Below are 20,542 nucleotides of genomic sequence, written 5' to 3'. Positions count from 1 at the left end.
TGTATTTGTACTTGGGGTTGCCCCGACCCAATGCAGTCAGCGAAGCTCTTGCACCCATGCAGCATTTTACACAGTTACAGTTCTGTTGACGCAGCTCACAAGAGGATCATGCTAACACAATATTATGCCATCCTTGGACACTGGAGGGTTCTGGAGAGTTGCTTACGATTTTTTTTTTCTTCCTAGTTGCCAACACAGGCAAATGATCAGAGAAATGGGTGTATGTTTGCACTACTCTGAAACCAAGTTATTTTGGCCCCAAGATTTTTCTTCTGGGCTATGAGGAGCTGATAAAGATGAGGTCTGTTCCCAAGTCTTCTCTCAGATGGTCAGCCAGGTGCAGCATGTCCTGTGGATCCAGGTCAAGAAAGTACACCTGGTGCTGGGAGCTAGACCCAAGTCTCTTCTGATAAATTACTGTCATGAATTTTATCCTCATTTCACACTGATGTAGCACGTTACATTTTATGCATTCATTTTCACCACAGAATCTCTGATATGTGTTTTGTATGTATAAATATCTATGTGTGTATATGTTTCATTCTACAGCATGCGGAAGTTTCATAGAGTCAGATTCAGCTGGGGCAGCAATTTCCTCTCCTCTGTATCCTGCCAAATATCCAAACAATCAGAACTGCAGCTGGATTATTCAGGCTCAGGAACCATGTAAGTAAAAACATCTCTTATAGTTAGTTGGGATGACTAACTTCCTCATCTTCTTTTCTGTAATAACAATACAGAATTCCTCCTTTATTTCTCTAGGAAGTTGTGCATCCTGGTAGTTGGAGAGTGTGGCTCTCCTAATCTGTTTTAAGTCAGATTTCACTGTAAAAGATTTAGTGCACAGTGAGGAAAACAGTTTACAACTTTGTCATCTTAGCTGATTTACTGTGACCCGAGTATTGCAATTATAAATAAGGTGTTGAATACTATGTGAAGTTTGTATTTGTTATATTTACAGTTGGGTAATAGTATTCTGGTGACATAATTTAAAATAAATGTTTATTTTTAATAACAACTACTGAACTTCAGTTATCCATCTGATATTTAGTCATTGTTGTTAAAATCATAGAATGTTCCAGCCACATTTATAAGTTTATTTTGTTAAGTTATAAAATTAAAATCAATTTTCCAAAGAATACCAAAACAAAAGTCAAGAGATAAGCAATACTTTTTTTTTTTAAGCGTAGGTTCTTATGTGGATACATGAAAAGGACATTGTCAAAGCTGTTCCTCACCTACACAACATTTATTTTTAAAGGCAGTCTTTTCCTGGATCCAGGTTGAAAACTCATACATAACTATCATGTCCTGAATCACATCAGTATCAGAGACCAGAAAAATGCTGTATAAGAAGTAGCCTGTGTATGTAGTGACTTCCTCCACTTACCACCAGGACCACCACATACCACACGTTACAGGTACACATGGCTTCATTAGGCCAGTCACACAGCATTACAGGGTATAGCCATATACAATAGATTAAACCAATCACAAACCACAGCAGAGTTCCTGCTCTGCTTTTACTGAGAAGGCCAACAAGTCTTCTGCTCTTGCCACCCACTGTGTTTTCCCTTTTTGCTTTGTATCCTGAGGATGTGCATTGATAGTAGTAATTGATTGACTGGATAGGACACAAGAGAGTGCCATGCAGACCATGCAGCTGAATGCCAGTCACTGGCACCCTGCTGAATGCAATGCCTGGGTCCATGTCTGTCATTTCAGCTTATTCTAGCTAATTAATTGTAGCCCAGTGAGAAGCAAAATATTTGTGTCAAATTCAAGCTTGGTCAATGTGGGAGAAAACTTAGTTATCACCTAAATTGTGAGATTCTTTCTGACTCATTCAAACTGCATAGGAACTCTAAGGCCAGGAGTAACTACTGTCACAGACTGCTGGTGAGAACAGCCTCTATTCCAGTTGTGACTTCACCTTTGTTCATATCAGACAAGCAAGAGTAATACGAGAGTCAAAAATACCCTGAGTCAAAAATTCTTTTTTTCAGGACGCAGCCTGCAGTCCAAGGATGTGGAAAATCCAATTCTGTATAAATATAGCTGAGGGTAGTTAATGATCCTTTAACCAGTCCAATTGATTCATGTGGAACATTACAAAACCATGAAAGAACCAGCTCTTTCTAAGCCTGGAGCAGGGCAGCATCAATTCACATTTTGTCTGGATCTATGGTATAGATTGCAAAGGGACAGAAAGTCACGTATATATAAAAATATGTTGTTTCTGAATGTGTGTAAATTTTCCATGTTGTGTTTGTTGACACGTTCAGTATATAGTGAAGCTGTTCCAATATTAGGAAATTTAGACTCGTGTATGTGTTAAATACTATGCTTCTAATGTTGATTTTACTAGAAAGTACTGAAATATGAAGAGATTTACCAGGACCGTTGCAGTAAGGATGAATGCACATCCATCATATTCACTCAATATATCAGAGATTAAACTACTTCAGATGTTATGCTTTATAGGGATTGATTGACTTCAGGGGAGAGAAGATGGTACATTTGTTTACATGTAATAATTTCTCTGTGAAATGCCAGACTTCTTTTTAAGTTTTTACTCTCTGCTGTTGCCAGTCAACCACATCACACTCTCATTCACTGACTTTGATATTGAAAACAATAGACAAAACTGTACAACAGATTTTGTGGAGATTTTGGATGGGAATAACAACAAGGCTCCTCTTCAAGGTATTGTACCTTTCCTTATTTATTTCACATACAGAACTACACCCAAGTTATGCAGGAGAAGGTTTTCTGTTAATGTCCTCTTGTTTCATGGGTTTTCTCTGATAAAGGAAGCTCCTTGGCCGCTCAGGGCCGAGAAGGCTGGGGATGGATTATAAGTCTTCAGTGTGAATGGCACAGTCCTCCCAGGCTCTGACTGTGTTTCTACTAACCTGCAGTTTGGACTTGACTCCAGCTGCCTTTTCCTTCCCCTGTAGCTGAACAATATTGGGAACTAAGCAATTTAGTTTATACTGAATTCCCAAATAACTGTACAAAAACATAACATAACCTATGCTCATAAGCACAGTCCACGCTAAACATAGGTGAAAAGAGCTGTGGATTTCTGGGAGCAGAAAATGGATTTTCCTCAAGCCCCATGAAAGCCTGATTTTCTGCTTGTTCCTGAATTTTCTACTGCTTTCTCTTGACATCTCTGGCCAGAGCCATCACTTTAAAGTGGCAGGAGCAGTCTGGAGCAGCAAAATTCAGTGCTTATACTGCCAGGAAGCCATGAGAGGCCACTGGCCACAGGGTGGTCCTGACTCCCCTCACATCTGCAGGGTTGCCTCAAATTCCTTTCTGGGAAATTTGGAATATTTGTGCCTGATTATGCCCTCCCTTACTCTGTTTTTATGTAGGTTCCCTTGGCAGGAGTGGCACTGCACTCAATTTAGATAGTTTGTAACTAAAAACATAATTCATTTTTTGGTCTCCTACCCTTGGCTTTCACTTGACAACAGGACCAAGATACTAGCTGCTATCTTTCTCTTTCCTGTCAGATGCCTTTCTGCTAGATCATGGTTCATGTCCCTAATCCCCATGTTACAATCCATTACAGGAGAATTGGTCTGTTATTTGTCACTTGTTTTATTCATCAGAAACCACCTGAGTGAAATGGAAAGTACTGTCAGATATATTTGACGGGATTATTTTTTTTTTCCAATTAGGCTGTAATTTCTGGATAGCATTAACAGAATGCATATTCAATGACAGAATAGCCAGTGACTAGGGTGCCTGGAGTGCAGGAGGTCGTTCCTCTGTTAAAAAAAAATGCCAACAGAGTTGAGTTCTGTGCTAATGAAATGGAGTATTTCATTTTTACGTAGATTGAATTGACAACTGCAATTGTAAGCAACAGATGTTACTCCTGGTTGCTGTCAGGCATTAGCCCCAAATGTTAAATTAGCCATAATAATTACATGCTTAACACTCTTTTTTTTTTCTTTCTCTCTGGCTTGTTCTATTTCAGGCCGTTACTGTGGCACTACTATACCACATCCTATTACTTCTTTTGGTAATGCCTTGGTGGTGAACTTCATCTCTGACAACAACAACATTACTGCCAGAGGCTTCCATGCCACCTATGCTGCATCATCATCATGTAAGCCAATATGACAGGTACCTTATGCCTCTGACTTTTTAGAAAAAGAACAGATCCTGTGTCTCTTTGTCTCTCTGACATTCTCTCTTTCAAACTCCCCTATTGCCCTTCCTCTTTTTTGCCCAAGGTCTCAGCAAATATATCAACAGCTAAAGAACAAGGACACAAGGAGAAATGCTTTCTTCATTAGCAAATGTTCTAGCTCTGTCAGGGTGGGGTTTTTTTATGTCATCCTTCTGAAGCCTCTGCTATCTCCTTCTTGTTGCAGCCTGCGGGGGTACTTTCCACATGGAGAGAGGAGCTTTCAACAGCCCTGGCTATCCTGAGCAATATCCACTCAACACCGAGTGTGTCTGGACGATTTTCAGCTCCCCTGGCAACCGGCTGCAGCTGTCCTTCATGTAAATGCATTAACAAGGGTTATTATTCAGCCCTTTAACAGATCTGAAGGAAGGGTGATCTGTGTTTCTTAGGAAATGTAATTAGCAAATGATAAAGCTGAAACATGTTTTTAGAGTAAGTTAAGTTGGAAAGAGAACACAGCAGTGGTTAGTGGCAGCTTGCAATCAGTGCTCTCCTGTCTTAGTCATTGCTTATATTAAGGCATATACAGCATTATATAAATAGGTGGTTTATTGTTTGAGCAACATGGGATGCTGAAGAAGCCTATTCTCAATTCACTTATAAACAAGAAGAGGAAATTTAGCATTGCTCTACCTTTTCTTTACAAAGGAAATTCCTAATATGTCCTTACTACCAGTTTCATTGTAGTATTTGTTGTGTAGCTGAGTAATATAAAGGGCCCAGATACTCCACAGATTGTAAGGTTAGAATTGATATTAAAGTCTTCAAAATATCTCCAGCAATTATAGCAGTGGAGGTACAAAGGAGCCAGGAAAGTATCTGAAGGAATTTTGTTTTCCCTTCAGCAAAGTAACTTTCCTTTGAAGGCTTCTGACAGGAAAGTCCTGCGTGATCCACAGAACAATGTGGAGTCCTTTACCAGGGTCGTTAGGTTGTTTTTTACCCATGAAGTGGATTTCTGAGCCTATTTGTTTCCCGGCATCAAACAGTGGCTGCTGCCAAGACAGAGAACACTGAACCTTTGCAAAGCATATCAAGAATGAGCAGGAAAAGAAAAGTAATTCTGAAACCTGAATTTACAGTTAATCAGAACAAAAAGAAAATTTGCCCAGTAATACGCTGACTGCACAAGGTGCAATTTGTTAGGCACATACTGATTCACTAACTCAATAAAAAGAACATTCTATTCCTCCTTTACTCACTGAAGCAAAGCAGAAATACTACAGCCAGAAAACATTTTTAAAAATATTTGCTATGAATAACAACTTTTCAAAACCAAAACAGAAATCTAGCATGAAGCAGAAACATGCTTTCACTTATATGAAGTGACACTGAGTAGATGTAAACTCTTTTTCTTCAGTTATGCATAGCTGAAAGGCAAGCTGAAAATACTGGAAAGCATGGAGTAATTGTGTTAGAAAGCAATATTTATTTTATTTTATTTAATATTAGGGGTTTATAAAGTTTTGTTGGCATGAGGCATTCATTTTCTTCTGCTCAGTCTGAGCAGAAATGCCTGTCTTGCAATTTGAGGCTTAGCTTTAAATTAGTCTGAAGTATATCCAGATGAGTAGTTGGAACCATTTCACAGCATGTACACTGAACACATATGGCTATATTCAGGACTGAAGAGGAGGAGTTGTTACCAGAAAATCAGAAAGCATAAATATTTGTGGCATTGGTTATAAGAGGCACTCGCTGGAATCCTTAGTATATATTAATAGCCTGCTTCTGAAGAGTGTATTGTATGGAATCAAAGCATTTCACTTATAGAATAACTCAATTATTTTTAGAATATATTTAGCAATCAGCTTGGTGCAATAATTTAGAATTTATAATTTGATTACTAAATCCCATTCATTTTCTGATGTAAAAATTGGTTTAGACGTGCTCTTAGCAATACTTACTTTTATTTTGCATACACAGCTATCTGAAACTCAGAGAGGCCAAAGAAGCAGTAATATTTTCTAATTCTGGAGAAACTGCTAAAGGATTTCTGAGCTCTTAGGTGTTAACTACAAATGAATCTAGGCCTCTGGAAACTGCTTTCTCACCAGAGAGTGTACTGAAATAACACACATATGGAAGGACTGTAAACTGATTTGTAAGGCTAAAAGTATTCTCTGCACTCAATAGATGGGCACTCAGTAAATAGTCTGACCTGGGCTTATATTAGAAATCTGTTTTGTGTGTCAGAGACTTTCTGTGTTTCACAGTTGTTGTTGGAGAACCAAGAAATATTGCAAGGGTTTGAGAACTCTTTAAAAATTATAACTTTGCAAACTAAGACCCTGTCATAAAATTAGGGGCTAGAAAGGAAAGAGTCCTGGATCAGCAGCACTGCCAGGTGATGAGCAGTGACTTCTGGGTTCTGGAGGGTTTTGTTGCTGCCCTCTTCTTAACTGTTGTGGTAGAATATCAGCTACAGAGGGATTTGTGGCCTGGGAGGGCAAGCTCTGAAGTATGTGCCAGTCATATGCCTGCTAATGCTTTTTTACTGCTATTGAAACAGAACATTTCAGGTGGAAGACAGTAGCGGCTGCACCAAAGATTACCTGGAGATTCGTGAAGGGAATGATACAGGCACACTGGCAGAACGATTCTGTGGGAACTCCTTGCCTTCAAATTATATATCTACTGTTGGACATGTCTTGTGGGTCAAATTTGTCTCAGACAGCTCAGACACTGATGTTGGCTTCAGGGCCACATTCTCTCACTGTAAGTAAATGTTATTTAATTGAAAACTATTGGGGTTTTGTAAGACTTCCAAAATTATTCAAAAAAGTGAATGTTTGGCCCTCTAAAGTCTTTTAGAAAATGGTTGTTGCTGTCAGCAAGGCTGTAAATTCACTTTAAAAATATTTTTTTTAAAATATCTTCTGAATGTAGAGGGATGCTCTAAAACATGTCAGAAAAGAATCTGGGTGTATGTAAGTATATTAAGTAGAACACAATCAGAAGAATTAGACATGACATCTTTTAAAGTTATCATAACAGGCAATATTTTTTCAAATTGATCATATTATTCAGAAGCAAAAAATTCCACAGATTGCAGAAAATAAAATGTCCTCTGTTTGACTGACTGCTTTCTAACACTTTATCACCTGGTTTTCAGATTCTCCCTTCAGCAGTACTGGGCTGTGAAGATACGAGTAATAGCTATATACTGAATACTTCTATGGCAACCAAATTTTGCCAGTAGCCTGTTAAAGTTAGAAATATTTGCCCCTATGACTTTACTACCTGAGAGTGAGCAATGGTATTTAATGTTTATGTTGCCATTTATTAGGCAATTGATAAATTAAGAAAAAAGCTTTTATTTCCTAGCTTTCTGTTTAGCTTTTTGAGTACAACAGTGTCCATCTTCCAGTTTGGATCTAGATGCCATCAGTCAGGGAGCAGAATTAGAAGAAAAGGAAATTATGCCAGTTTATAGATCAAAAATAGCAACATTGCAAACAACAGTTTAACTTGCTGCATGAACAGACAGCTGAGCATATCTACAGTCATGTCTACTTATGCAAGCTAAAATTCTAATAATTTTCCTTACTTTGAGACTTTCACTAATCATTTTCAAAAGGAATTATTAATAGTGTAGAGCTCAGTCAAATTAGAACCATTTTTCAACATGTCATGATTAAACCCCAGCTGGCAACTGAGCACCACACAGCTGCTCCCTCAATCCCCCCAGAGCAGGACCAGGGAGAGAATTGGAAGAGTCAAAGTGAGAATACTCGTGGGATGAGATAAGGACAGTTTAACAGGTAAAGCAAGAGACGCGCACTCAAGCAAAGTAAAACAAGGAATTCATTCACTACGTCCCATCAGCAGGCGGGTGTTCAGCATCTCCGGGAAAGCAGGGCTCCATCACGCCCAACAGTTGCTTGGGAAAACGAACGCCATCACTCCAAATGTCCTCCTCCTTCCCTCTTCTTACCTCAGCTTTATATGCTGAGCATGATGTCATATGGTAGAGAATATCCCTTTGGTCAGATGGTTGGTCAGCTGTCCCAGCTGTGTCCCCTCCCAGCTTCCTGTGCACCCCCAGCCCACTCGCTGGTGGGATGGCGTGAGAAACAGAAAAGGCCTTGGCTCTGTGTAAGCTGCTCAGCAGTAACAAAAACATCTCTGTGTTATCAATACTGTTTTCAGCACAAATCCAAAACGTAGCCCTGTACCAGCTACTATGAAGAAAATTGACTCTGCCAGCCAAAACCAGCAGATTCTTCACCCCTTATTCCATACCATTTACGTCATGCTCAGGCGCCACGCTACCCAATACCACCTCATTAACCACCACCTCCCCTTCCCGTCCTTTGCTATAATACACTGATAACATTCCCCTGGTCTATGGACTACCCCTGTAAAATGTCTTTGTAATGTCCACAGATGTCCACTGAGTTGGTTTAGTCCATGACTTTGGGCTCCATCTGCTATGGTGGTCACTCAGGGCAGCAGAGGTGGTGTGTTGTGCAGAGTTCCTGGGCACCAAAGCCAGCTCAGATCGGGTCACTGCTGCACTTGCACTGCTTCTTGTAAGGCTTGTCCTCCACTGGTTCAGGTGGTTCCTACTATAGTAATCCCTAAAATGTAACATACAACTTAAATCATGGGCTACAGCAATTTAAAGGTATTTCCATTGCAATCTGCACACCTGGTCCCTTTGGGCCAGATTGTAGGCTTTTACATAGCAATGAACTCCTCCCCTTGTCCCTGCTCCTTCTTGGCCTTATCCACAGACTGCAGCCCCTTAGGGGGGTACCTGCTCCAAGTGTAGCCTTATCTATGACCCACAGTCTCTTCAGGGGTATACCTGCTAAGGCATAGACTTATCCACAGCCACAGTTGCTTTGAGTGCACCTGCTCCACCATGACCTTATCCATGGGCCATAATGCCTTTAGAGATATACCTGGTCCAGCATGGCTTTACGTATGGCAGCAGTTCCTCTAGAAACTGCTCTGCATGGCCTTACCCACAGCCACAGTCCCTTCAGGAGTGACTCTGTTCTAACATGGCCATACTTCTGTCGGCTCTCTGACCAGGGGTAGACCTGCTCTATCATGATTTTATACATGGCCATATGCTCTGATGTGCTCCAGCATGACATCACACACAGCCACTGATGCTTCAGGGTGCACTTGCTACCGCATGGACTTCTCCACAGCTGCAGATGCTTGGAGGTGTACCTTCTCCAGTGTGCACTTATCTTTGGGCTGCAGTTCCTTCATAGGTATAACCGCTGCAGCACAATCATAACCATGGCCACAGATGTTTTGAGATGTACTTGCTCTGGTGTGGACTTATTCATGGCCACAGCTCCTTTGGGGTGTCCTGTTCCCATTGGACTAATCCACAGGTCACAGTCCCTTCGACTCGAGATCACACTGGAGTTCCAACCTGTCTGGTACAGCAGCACAGAGACAGCAGCGCTGCCCTGGCCATCTGCCAGCCCAGCCACATGGCCATTGCTGTTATCAGAGTGTTCCCAAGAACAGCGGAGTAAGACGATAAGCCGTGCAGCACCACAGCAAGCAGCGAAAGCAAAAAGCAGCCGCTAACAAGCGCTGGACTCTAACATACAATAAGGAAATCAAGCCTCCTGGCAAGCACAGGCACCTGCCAATTAATAGTTAAACAGCAATAACAGCTATAAATCTGATCTAGCATATTCCAGTCAAACCTGTTGTTATCTCGAACCCTTCAAGCCCCACGTTGGGTGCCAAAAAGGACTGTCATGGTTTAACCCCAGCCAGCAAGTAGGCACCACACAGCCGCTCGCTCACTCCCTCCATGGCAGGACTGGATGAGAATCTAAGAGAATACTTGTGGGATGAGATAAGGACAGTTTAACAGGTAAAGCAAGAGACGCGCACTCAAGCAAAGTAAAACAAGGAATTCATTCACTACGTCCCATCGGCAGGCGGGTGTTCAGCATCTCCGGGAAAGCAGGGCTCCATCACGCCCAACAGTTGCTTGGGAAAACAAATGCCATCACTCCAAATGTCGTCCTCCTTCCCTCTTCTTACCTCAGCTTTATATGCTGAGCATGATGTCATATGGTATGGAATATCCCTTTGGTCAGATGGTTGGTCAGCTGTCCCAGCTGTGTCCCCTCCCAGCTTCCTGTGCACCCCCAGCCCACTCGCTGGTGGGATGGCGTGAGAAACAGAAAAGGCCTTGGCTCTGTGTAAGCTGCTCAGCAGTAACAAAAACATCTCTGTGTTATCAATACTGTTTTCAGCACAAATCCAAAATGTAGCCCCATACCAGCTACTATGAAGAAAATGAGCTCTAACCCTAACCAAGTCTACCACACTCCAGAACACACAAAAGCATTTAAAATAAATAATTTTATTCTTTAATGCTTCTTGGGAAGAAATGAACACAAGGTAGCCAGAGTCAGGGTGGCATTTTGATGTGCCATCATCCCATCTCTCCTACATGTAGAACCACATGACTCAAATGGGTAATTTCCTTCAGATAAAGGCTCACTGCATTCTTCAGAACAAGAAGATAATTAGATATAGATCCTAGGACTGTCTGAGACACAAGTCTATTCCTCACAGCCCTGTCTATTCCTAAGTAAATTAAGTCAGATAGCCTGAAATTAAAGGTATATTCCAGACTGGGCCCCAATCCTTCTTTTAATCTATGTGAATTAGAGGCATTAGTTTTCTCTCTTTTTTTTTTTTTTTTTTTTTTTTTTTCAGTGTATGGAAATGACATTGTGGGAAACAGAGGACAAATAGCTTCACCACAGTGGCCCAGAAGTTACCCTCACAATTCCAATTACCAGTGGCGAATAAGTGTTAGCGCTTCACAAGTTATCCATGGCCATATCCTGCAGATGGATATTGAAAATCATCACAGATGCCGTTATGACATGCTAAAGGTGATTTCATTGTGAGAAGTTTCTTTTATTTCAATTAAGTTTGATAAAAATAATGACCAGAGAAACCTACAAGAGGAATGGGAAAAATTTCCAAGGATCTGGTGTGGTTTATTGTTTTTGTTATGTTGTCTTTTCAGTAATTATTAGCTATAGGAAGGCTTACATACTCTTTGGCTCCCTAATAGATATTTCCAATCTGTGAGTTTGAAACGTATTAAAAATAAGTCCACAATGGTACAATACTGGATTTTCAAATCCAATAATTCTGGGTCAGATACCAGGTTGAACTTTGCTCTGTGCTGGTTCAGTTGAGGACAACAGTCATAGTAATGTCTCAGTGCCTCTAAAAATCAGGTTATTTTAAAATCCTACAAAGAACAATCCTTTACTTGCATCTTCTTTGCTGTCTGAATCAATAATTTGCTGTTGGCTGTGGGAAGGTATCTCTTTCTTCCTGTTTGATTGTTTTTCTGTACCCTCCAGTAATACAGCCTAACCTTTCTACCAGGCTAAAAAATAAAGTACGCATAGTGCTAAGCTAAATGGAGCAATAGAGGCAACAACTTCTTTCTGAACTTAGTTAAACTTAAGAGAAAGTTAATACTAGTTTAACATATTCAGTATATTCAATTCAATATTTATGCACTGATATCCAAATTTAATATTAGTTCCAAAAGGAAATAAAACTTTTTCCTTCGTCTCATGTCAGATTTTAACAGCATCTTCTTCTAACTCGGCTTGCCTTTCTTTGTCTGTGCCTCTGAAAGAAAAATGACTTTCTTAAATCAGCAAGACATTCTGTGGGTGTGAATCAGCCTGACCTTTAATCTGACTCAAGGATCAGATCTTCAATGTAATGTTAATGTTTATTTAATATTTCCTAGATTTCTCTACTGGGCTTTTTTTTTTTACTGGAGGGAAGAGGACAAGAACACTAATAGGTTTGAAAGGTGGCAAAAGAGAAACATCTTTTAGCCATCCAAGAACATGGCTTATAAATACTTAAAATTTTAAAAAAACATTGTTTATTTATTAGATAGAATTTAAAATAGATGTATTCTTGAGGGGGAAAAAGAAAAAAAAAAAAAAAGAAAATCAATGCCTTTTTTTTTCCTGCAGATTGTGTTGGTTTTTTCCTCAGCAAGGAACAAGATTATACCAGTGGAATTCTTTAACATGAGAGGCCAGTCCATGTTCCCAAAGAGCAGCCCTGTGGTGGGGAATGAGCTGAATTCAGATCCAGCTTCTGTGAAAGCTTAAAAACTAACAGTATATAATGGAAAGGGAGATTTTCTTCCATTTTTTGTAATAGAGTTTTCTCTCTAACTGGGATTTGCTGAAAGGTCCCTCACTCATTTAAAGAGGTTAATTTTCTCCTTGGAAATTTGCTGTGTATGGAGCAGATGAAAACCTGCCTGTGTGAGGAACAGCACCACTCTCCTTCTCTCTGCAGGTTTATGATGGGCCCACCATTCATTCTCGTCCTATTGCAACATACTGTGGTGCAGATCCTGCTTCTTTTGCATCCTCTGGCAGTTCGATGACAATCCAGTTCCTGTCCGATCCGTCTGTGAATGGAAAAGGCTTTCTTTTGGAGTGGTATGCCGCGGATGCTTCTGCTGTTACACACACCATTGCTATAGGTCGGTTTTCAGTGGGTGGCAAGGTTAAAAGTGATATAGTGAGCGATATACTGTGCTTTACCTAAAAACCTCCAAGCCAACTTCCCTACAAGAGAAAGCCCTAGCTATTAACAAAGGGAAAACTTTCAGTGATGTTTTAATTAGACATTTTCATAGCTTTTGAAAACAATTTCTAAGGATTCTCAGATATATTGTTTTACAGTGTTTAAAAAAAAAAATCAAGTTGATAGAGGGGCCTTTTTCTTTACACAGGTATTTCATGAAAGCTAAACGTTTTATATGCTTTCATGAAAAAGTATCCCCCTTGAAATACCATTCTTAAATCACTGGCCAATGTGATATGAAACCTTTCACTATAATGTATCTCATATCCATAAATAAAGAGAATATTTTTGGTGTGTTCGTTACCTCTGACAAATAGCTCCTGGAAGGAGAGGGAATATGCTTCCTGTACCACTGATTTTCTCTGAGCAAGTTCAACAAGAGAAAGTTAAGACTAACTAGGATATAGTGCAATGTCTTCTTTCTAAATCTGAAGGCAGATTTCCGGGGATAGAAGGACTAAAGGTCCCTGGGGCTCTGCAGGATAGTGGCAGTATGTAGTGGGTTTGTGTGCTGGGAGAGCACTGAGCCACTAGATATCCCAACAAGGACTCTGTCTTGATCTAAACTTATAGCTGAGAGCTTAGGAGTGGAGAAAGAAAACTACTTCAATTTCAAGAGGGTCTAAATTGATTAGGTATTATTGGTTATGTATGCACCATTCCTTTTTGATATGCAACCTGTGTTAAACAGTGGTAGATGCTCTTAGGTCTTCTGCTAGATATATCTCATGGTAATATAGGTCATACCATTGCTGCACCAGCTAGTACAGGAACATCCTTACAGGTCAGGATTTTCAGGTTTTGTACTCCGAATCCAAACTGAAGCAATGCTTGAAGAAATACGTTCTGTGACTACACACATCATCACTGTGCCCCCATTGTGCTTAACTATAGGACTGTCACTTAAATTATATGAAGGGAGTGTTCAGTTTAAAAAGAGGATGTGTTAATGTCTGTCTTCTTGTATGTGACAGGTGCATGCGGAGGGACTGGAACAGCTGAAGAAACACCTTCAGTCCTCTTCTCACCGGGCTGGCCCATGAATTACAAAAATTTTGATGACTGTGTGTGGCTTATCAGAGCTCCTGGATCCACTGTGGAGTTCAATATCCTGGCCTTAGACATAGAATCTCACAGCTCATGCAACTATGACAAACTTATTATCCAAGATGGTGAGAAGCCCTACCCCGACAGCATGCAATAGTTACCCAAGGTCCCAGTACCTGGAATTCTCATATGCATTGAACTTAAGCAGTCTAGATAGCAACAGGAACATGCTCTAAATCAGTATTCTTTCTCTATGCTGAGACATTCTGCTAGATAAAATAAAACTAGCAAAGTCTAGCAAAATATTTGGTGGTCTATAAAAATATTTCTCAATCTGTAAAGGGTTAAAGCTCTTGAAAAGTACCTGCCTGAAAGAGTGAGCCACAGCAACCAACAGGCAGATGTGAACTGATTTGGTTTGAACATTAATATGTCTTCTTTTGATCTCAGGGGACACTAGTCTTTCTCCAGTGCTGGCTACTCTGTGTGGACAAGAACCTCCTGGGCCAATCAGATCAACTGGAGAGGCAATGTTCATCCACTTTATGTCAGACGCAAGTGTCACTGGAGCTGGGTTTAACTCCTCTTATCACAAAAGTAAGATTTATTTCTCTTCTCCCCCAGATAAATGCCTGCCTTGCTGCTAACAATGGGGTAAGGAAAGAAAAGAATCTAGCATTTTTAACAGCTATCTACAGTCTATCTAATTAATCACACAAACCAATTATTCATGTCATGAATATGCATTAATAAATGTCTGACCCTGCGAAAGTAAAATTTGCTATTTTCCCAGCAATATACAACAAAAAATGATTCAACCAGACCGGTCACTTTTCAGAAGTAAGCAAAGTGTATGCCTAAGTTTATATCAGCTCAACTGAAGGGTGAAAGAGTGCCCAAGTAAGAGAGGGAAATGACTCAAAACATAGACTCAAAACAGAGAGAGACAGATGCAGAAAGCTCTGTAAGTTCCGGCAGGAATGTCAGCAATTTCCAGCACTTCTCCCACATGCACCTGAGGGATGATAACGGATTTCTGAATGGGTTGAGGCACCAAGGAAGAAGATGTTATGATAACAATGGGCAGCCAGAGGAACTTTTTCTGACTGACAACTTCAGTAGGTGACAGTGGTTTGGTCCATGGCTAGAAGAAATGTACTCAGACAGTGTAACAGTATGCTCATGCCATGGGAAGTCCTTGGCATAGCTGCCTGCTTACTCGTCTGTTAAGTCTGAGAGCTGAGTCTCACTGTCAGAATGTTTGGTATGTGTCATCTTGCAATCTACTAGCTTGTGTTTGGGAGATCAAGAATTGTGTGCATTGCTCTGTGTCCCTCAACTCTTCGTACAGTTGCTTCAACATTTGCTTTTACCTGTCACATCTTCCTTTTAGGAGACAGGGTTTTTCTCTGAATGAATATGTAAATAGTTGGTGCTAATATTTTTTTTTTGTTTGCTTCAAACTCCTTTTTCTCAGGTTGCGGAGGTTATTTACACACAGACAGGGGTGTGATAACATCCCCCAACTACCCTCAAGACTATGCTCCTAATCTGAATTGTTCCTGGCATGTAGTCGTAACCTCTGGATTTATCATTGCTGTCCATTTTGAACAGCCTTTCCAGGTTAAGAGCGAGGATACTTCCTGCAACCATGGAGATTATGTAGAGGTGAGGTCATTGGCTACGTCACCAAATCCTCAAAGCTATTAAAGCTACTCAATCTTACAGATTTCAGTGTCACTAAGGTAGCCCAGGTTGTCAGGGCATGGAAATACCAAAAAGAAATACCACAGAGATTATTTCTCTCTCTCTTATGTATTCCTGTGCACTAATTAATCACTAGGTTATTGTTTTCCCCCATGGCTGGAAGCATTAAGATAGTGTGTGTGCGCTCAGAGTCTACATTCCAGGGCTGTTTGTTTGGGTGACATCAGCAATTTTTCTTCTTCTAGCTGAAGAATGGGTTAGATAATGCTGCCCCACCTTTGGTGTCTGGAAGAGGGAGTGGACGGTTTTGTGGAAGCAGCCCCATCTCTACCATGTACACCACAGACAATCAGCTGTTTGTCCACTTCATTTCTGATAACAGGAATGAGGGTCAAGGATTCAAACTGAAATACGAGGCTAAGAGTCTAGGTAAGTCTAGGAAATAAACTTAAATTCTGCAACTCAATAGATATAACTTGGAGTTTATAATCTTAAAGGAGGTTCTTGTAAGTCCCAACCCTGGTAAAATCAGATGTCTGAAAAAATATCCTGTTTCCTTCTTTAGTGCATAACTTCTGATCCTACTTTCAAATTTCTCCTTTTTAAAGAGAGCCAGCTCCAGGTCACAGAACCTGGAGATATTAAAGTTAAAATAAAAAACTTATGGGGAACACTTTAGCAGGGAAGTTGCACCTATAATTAGGAAGATTTTTAAGTGCTCATTTTCTGCCTACTTTTCCCTGCTGCCACAAAGAATCATTCTTAGCATTACTGTAGGGGTTTCATGAGGGGAGTGAGTGAAGCTGTGTGATAGTATTTCTACCACTTCAATTTATAAAACTTGACTAATACCCTGTGTTAAACCAGTATTGCTAGAACATAGTGGGGGATGGGGGGGAAGGGTTGACAAAAAGGTTCTAGCCAAAATACAGATATTTTTGTAGGATAAAGGACCTGAACAAATCCTCATGTTTGCTCTGACTGACGTTCCTCACACATTCATTATTGTGTCAGACATTTCAATTTTTGAAGCACAGAAGTGTGGAATAATTCACTGAAGCATTGATAGGTCTGACTTGTAGGCTTTCTAGCTCTTGGGAACTGCGGTAGGAACAAGGCAAGAAATATGTGTCTTGCCTGGTTTAGAAACAGTTCAAGGAAAAACTAATGGCAATTTAATTCAGGGTCCTGAACATTTGCAAATGAGGAGGGCTAGGTAAGCAGGAGCACAGGAGCATAGGATTCTACTGCATTAAAATGTTTTCCCATGATAAGCAGTGAAATGCATTTGGTTTTGATATGACTATATGACACCGAAAGGAAATTGTGTTGGAACATAGTGATAAGTCATATTTTTGATGCCTCACCTATTTCCTTAACATGTTGGTTTTTATTGGTGATCTTTTCTTTCCCAGCTTGTGGAGGGAATATTTATATAAATGATTTCAACCCCAGTGGATATACATCTTCCCCCAACTATCCAAGCAATTATCCCCCTCATGCTGACTGTGTGTGGACCATAACTGCTCCTAATGGACATGCAGTAGAGCTGCAATTTGAAGATCAGTTTTACATTGAACCTTCACCAAAGTATACATCCACATTACTTTGCCTGTTTTTCTTCAGAGACTCCATTCTGATTCTTCTTTCCCTGTTACTTTCTCTAATTCTTCCCAGAGTGCACTTTTAGATTTACAATCAAAAGTGGTTATGAAATTTTTGAGAGAGAGGACTGAAGCTATCAGGCCACTAGTATACATTCCCAGGACTTTGCATTGGATGACAAAAATGAGTATAACAGAGAGAGAGGAAGCATCCATGGTAGTAAGGTGCTTTCTGTAAAATCTGTGCCCTCTAGTCCTTTCATATTCAGATTTTCAGTCATTTTGACTCTCGGGCGCTTTTAAATCCTATGGATTACCACCAAAACAATTTGTCCCCTTTCTCCATTGCCTGTTTGCTGATTTGCAATGGGTCCACATGTTTTGCACCCCCTGCCTGAAGCATAAAACAAGGCCTAGTTTCCAGCTGCTGTAGCTTCATTTATTTGAGGCTGGACGGGTATACGGCAAAGGTGAACCTCACTTAGGAGACCGTGTCCAGAAAAAACAGTGCAGAATGGAAAATCCCAGAGGTGTCTTTTCTGTCTGGCTTCCCAGGACACTGAACCATTCTGAATACAAAGCTGTTAGTTAAGATATTTTGGGTCTTTCTATGCCCACCTAAGTAAGCCCCCAGATTTGAATTTTTATTCCCTTCATCTTTCTTATATCTGTTCTTTAATTCAGCAGTCATCAATGAGACTCAATAGGGAATACCTGCTGAATCTGAATGCTGTAAAAAAAAACATGTTAAAGGTGGTCACAACTACATTATCAGCACTGTTCATACCCCTCCCTAGGACTCACATCTGTCAGATCTGACCTGATCATAGATTGGGCTTGGGATGAATCTTTCTCAATGTCTCTAGCACTTCTTTTGATTCAAATATTCCATAACTATCATTGATTATGAACTTGTTTGTTCTGTCCTGGTCACACTACATGGAAACTGATCTTATGAACTTGTTTGTTCTGTCCTGGTCACACTGCATGGAAACTGATCTAATTCACTACAGCTTTGTGACTTTGTGCACGTACTGAAATGATTTCAAACCATTACTGCTATATGTTGAACAGAAAATTCTCTCCTCTCCTAGCTGCACTTCCAGTTACCTAGAGCTACGCAATGGTGCCGACTCCACTGCCCCCATCATTGCCAAGCTGTGTGGTGGTTTGACACCAGGCTCGCAGAGATCCTCGGGAGCTGTTATGTACCTGAGGTTCAGGTCTGATAGCAGTGTGACACGCACGGGATTCAATGCTAAATACTCCATTGGTAATGCTTGCCTTTATCAATTCCTCTGATTTTAGAGAAGCTTTTGTAATAGGGCTTAAATCAGGCTTATGAGGTGAACTGACAGATACATGCTTCTTTCAATTAGAGTGAGAGAGAAAATTAAAAATAAATGTTTCCTGAATTGTGCAATGATCCCATATCAAGGCATTGCACGAGTTGAATGTGAACTAGAAGGGACTTCTCGAAAGAGGAGTTTGAACCATAGCTGTAGGCCCAAACCAGCAGTCAGCTTCCGTCAGTCATAGATCCACATTCAGCTAACTAAATTCCTTTATAGACAGCTTTACAAGATTTTCTGGTAAATATGGACATGGGTAGAGATTAGATATAGAACTTGAAGTCTATGAGTTTATTCAAATTAATGAGATATGTCAGAGAGGAAGGGATACTTGCAATGGAAGGAGCATGTGGAAAAAAACCCAAACAACACAACAAACTAGAACTGGTTGGTTGAATTAAGAGAATGAAAGAGAATGTGGAAGATTTTTTAGCTGGAAGGCAGTTGCTGTTTTATTACCACAGTCAGAGAACAAGTCAGTTGTGTCTTAGCCTTAGTTGCATTTTGGAGAAAGGTCACCTCTCTGAGGTCCTTCAGTCAACCAAACAATGTTATTCTTTTTCCAGCTCCCTGTGGTGGGACAGTGATAGGACAAACTGGCATCATTCAAAGCATGGGGTATCCTGAGCTTCACTATCAAGACAACCTGCTGTGTGAATGGTTTCTGCAGGGTCCCAGGGGCCACTATCTTACCATCAGACTAGAAGGCCTAGATATTCAAAACTCCTCCGAGTGCACGAATGACTTTGTGGAGATCCGAGAATACAACGCTTCTGGTCTGAGAAATATTTCAGTGTTTGTCTTCCCTTCCCTAGTACTACTACGAAACCTCACCAGAGGTTCCTGAAAGCATTTCCCTTTGGGTACAAAGTGAGCCTTTTCAATGTACAGTATTTGCTTCTGTCTGCCTTGCTTGCTGAAGCAAAGTAAGGCAAACAAAACCCTTGTATTTCCCAGCAATAACTTGATTTTACTAGTTTACTTGTGCCTGTCTGGTTAAATTGGAAAGTGATCCTTTAGTATAAATATAAATAATATATTGATATAAAAATGTCTTTCTGTATTTCATTTTTGCAGGAAATTTATTGGGCAGGTACTGTGGCAATACTCTCCCTGATGCTGTGGACACCTCTGACAGTTTTGCTTACGTCAAGTTTGTCACTGATAGATCAGTAAATGCCCGAGGATTCAGACTGCGCTTTGATTCCAGTACTGAAGGTTGGATTTGTAAGGTTGCAAGTTACTTTCAGGGAAGCAACAAATACCACAGACTACAACTGCAGCATATATTGTAGATCAATTATTCTTGGAGTGTTGTGTATTTGCTCTTAAATTTAAACTTGACTGGAAGTATGAATAGAGCTCTCTGATCACTACTTAGCTGAGCTGAAACTTTGAGGAGCAAGCAGTCTCCTGCTATAACAGATCTTACCATCAGTGGTAGGTCTCACACAATGAAGTACACTCTTCCATACCTTGTCTCTCCAGCAATCAGTCCAGGGATGTCCTAACATACCCTCCCCTCCCCACATCCTTCTTGATGAGGAGGAAGCTAAAGAAATGCTGCGATTTTCCTTTATGTTATTCTATCCCTCTGAGGTGAGAGGTATTCTTAAATCTCCCTAAACCCAACAGTTTTTAACCAGTAAGTTTTAAGCAGAATCACAGAACTGCAGAGCCATTGAGGTTGGAAGGGACCTCTGGAGTTGAGGTAGTCCAAACCCCCTGCTCAAGCAGGGTCAAGTAGAGGAAGTTGCCCAGGGCTGTGGCCAGTCAGGTTTTGAATGTCCGTGGGGACAAAGACTCCAAAACCTCTCTGGACAACCTATTCCAGTGTTTAACAACCCTTACAATGAAAAGTGTTTTCATATGTTCAGATGGCATTTCATGTGCTTCAGTTTGTGCCCATAGCCTCTTGTCCTTAGCACAATGACTTCAACGAGCTGCTCTAATCAGGACAAAGGACATAGACCTATTCCTGC

The 20,542-nt window shown here is 40.5% G+C and overlaps 1 protein-coding gene across 1 annotated transcript in view; it reads left to right on the top strand.

Moving 5' to 3' along the window:
• Nucleotides 1-549: 549 nt before the first annotated feature.
• CUBN (cubilin) overlaps nt 550-20,542 on the top strand; it is a gene marked incomplete at its 5' end in the record, with an annotated part of 64,011 nt that continues 44,018 nt past the window's right edge. The window contains 15 exons of the mRNA XM_010163058.2: nt 550-666; nt 2,593-2,706; nt 3,995-4,126; nt 4,395-4,527; nt 6,723-6,928; nt 10,922-11,103; nt 12,557-12,746; nt 13,825-14,022; nt 14,348-14,494; nt 15,375-15,565; nt 15,850-16,033; nt 17,020-17,194; nt 18,303-18,481; nt 19,127-19,336; nt 19,638-19,778. Coding sequence (XP_010161360.1) covers nt 550-666; nt 2,593-2,706; nt 3,995-4,126; nt 4,395-4,527; nt 6,723-6,928; nt 10,922-11,103; nt 12,557-12,746; nt 13,825-14,022; nt 14,348-14,494; nt 15,375-15,565; nt 15,850-16,033; nt 17,020-17,194; nt 18,303-18,481; nt 19,127-19,336; nt 19,638-19,778 — 2,499 coding nt within the window. The remainder of the gene's footprint in view (nt 667-2,592; nt 2,707-3,994; nt 4,127-4,394; nt 4,528-6,722; nt 6,929-10,921; nt 11,104-12,556; nt 12,747-13,824; nt 14,023-14,347; nt 14,495-15,374; nt 15,566-15,849; nt 16,034-17,019; nt 17,195-18,302; nt 18,482-19,126; nt 19,337-19,637; nt 19,779-20,542) is intronic.

The sequence above is a fragment of the Antrostomus carolinensis genome, unplaced genomic scaffold, assembly GCF_000700745.2.
Source record: "Antrostomus carolinensis isolate BGI_N321 unplaced genomic scaffold, ASM70074v2 scaffold12112, whole genome shotgun sequence".
NCBI lineage: Eukaryota > Metazoa > Chordata > Aves > Caprimulgiformes > Caprimulgidae > Antrostomus > Antrostomus carolinensis.
The sequence above is the reverse complement of the archived record's forward strand: the minus strand, read 5'-3'. Positions and strand labels throughout refer to the sequence as shown.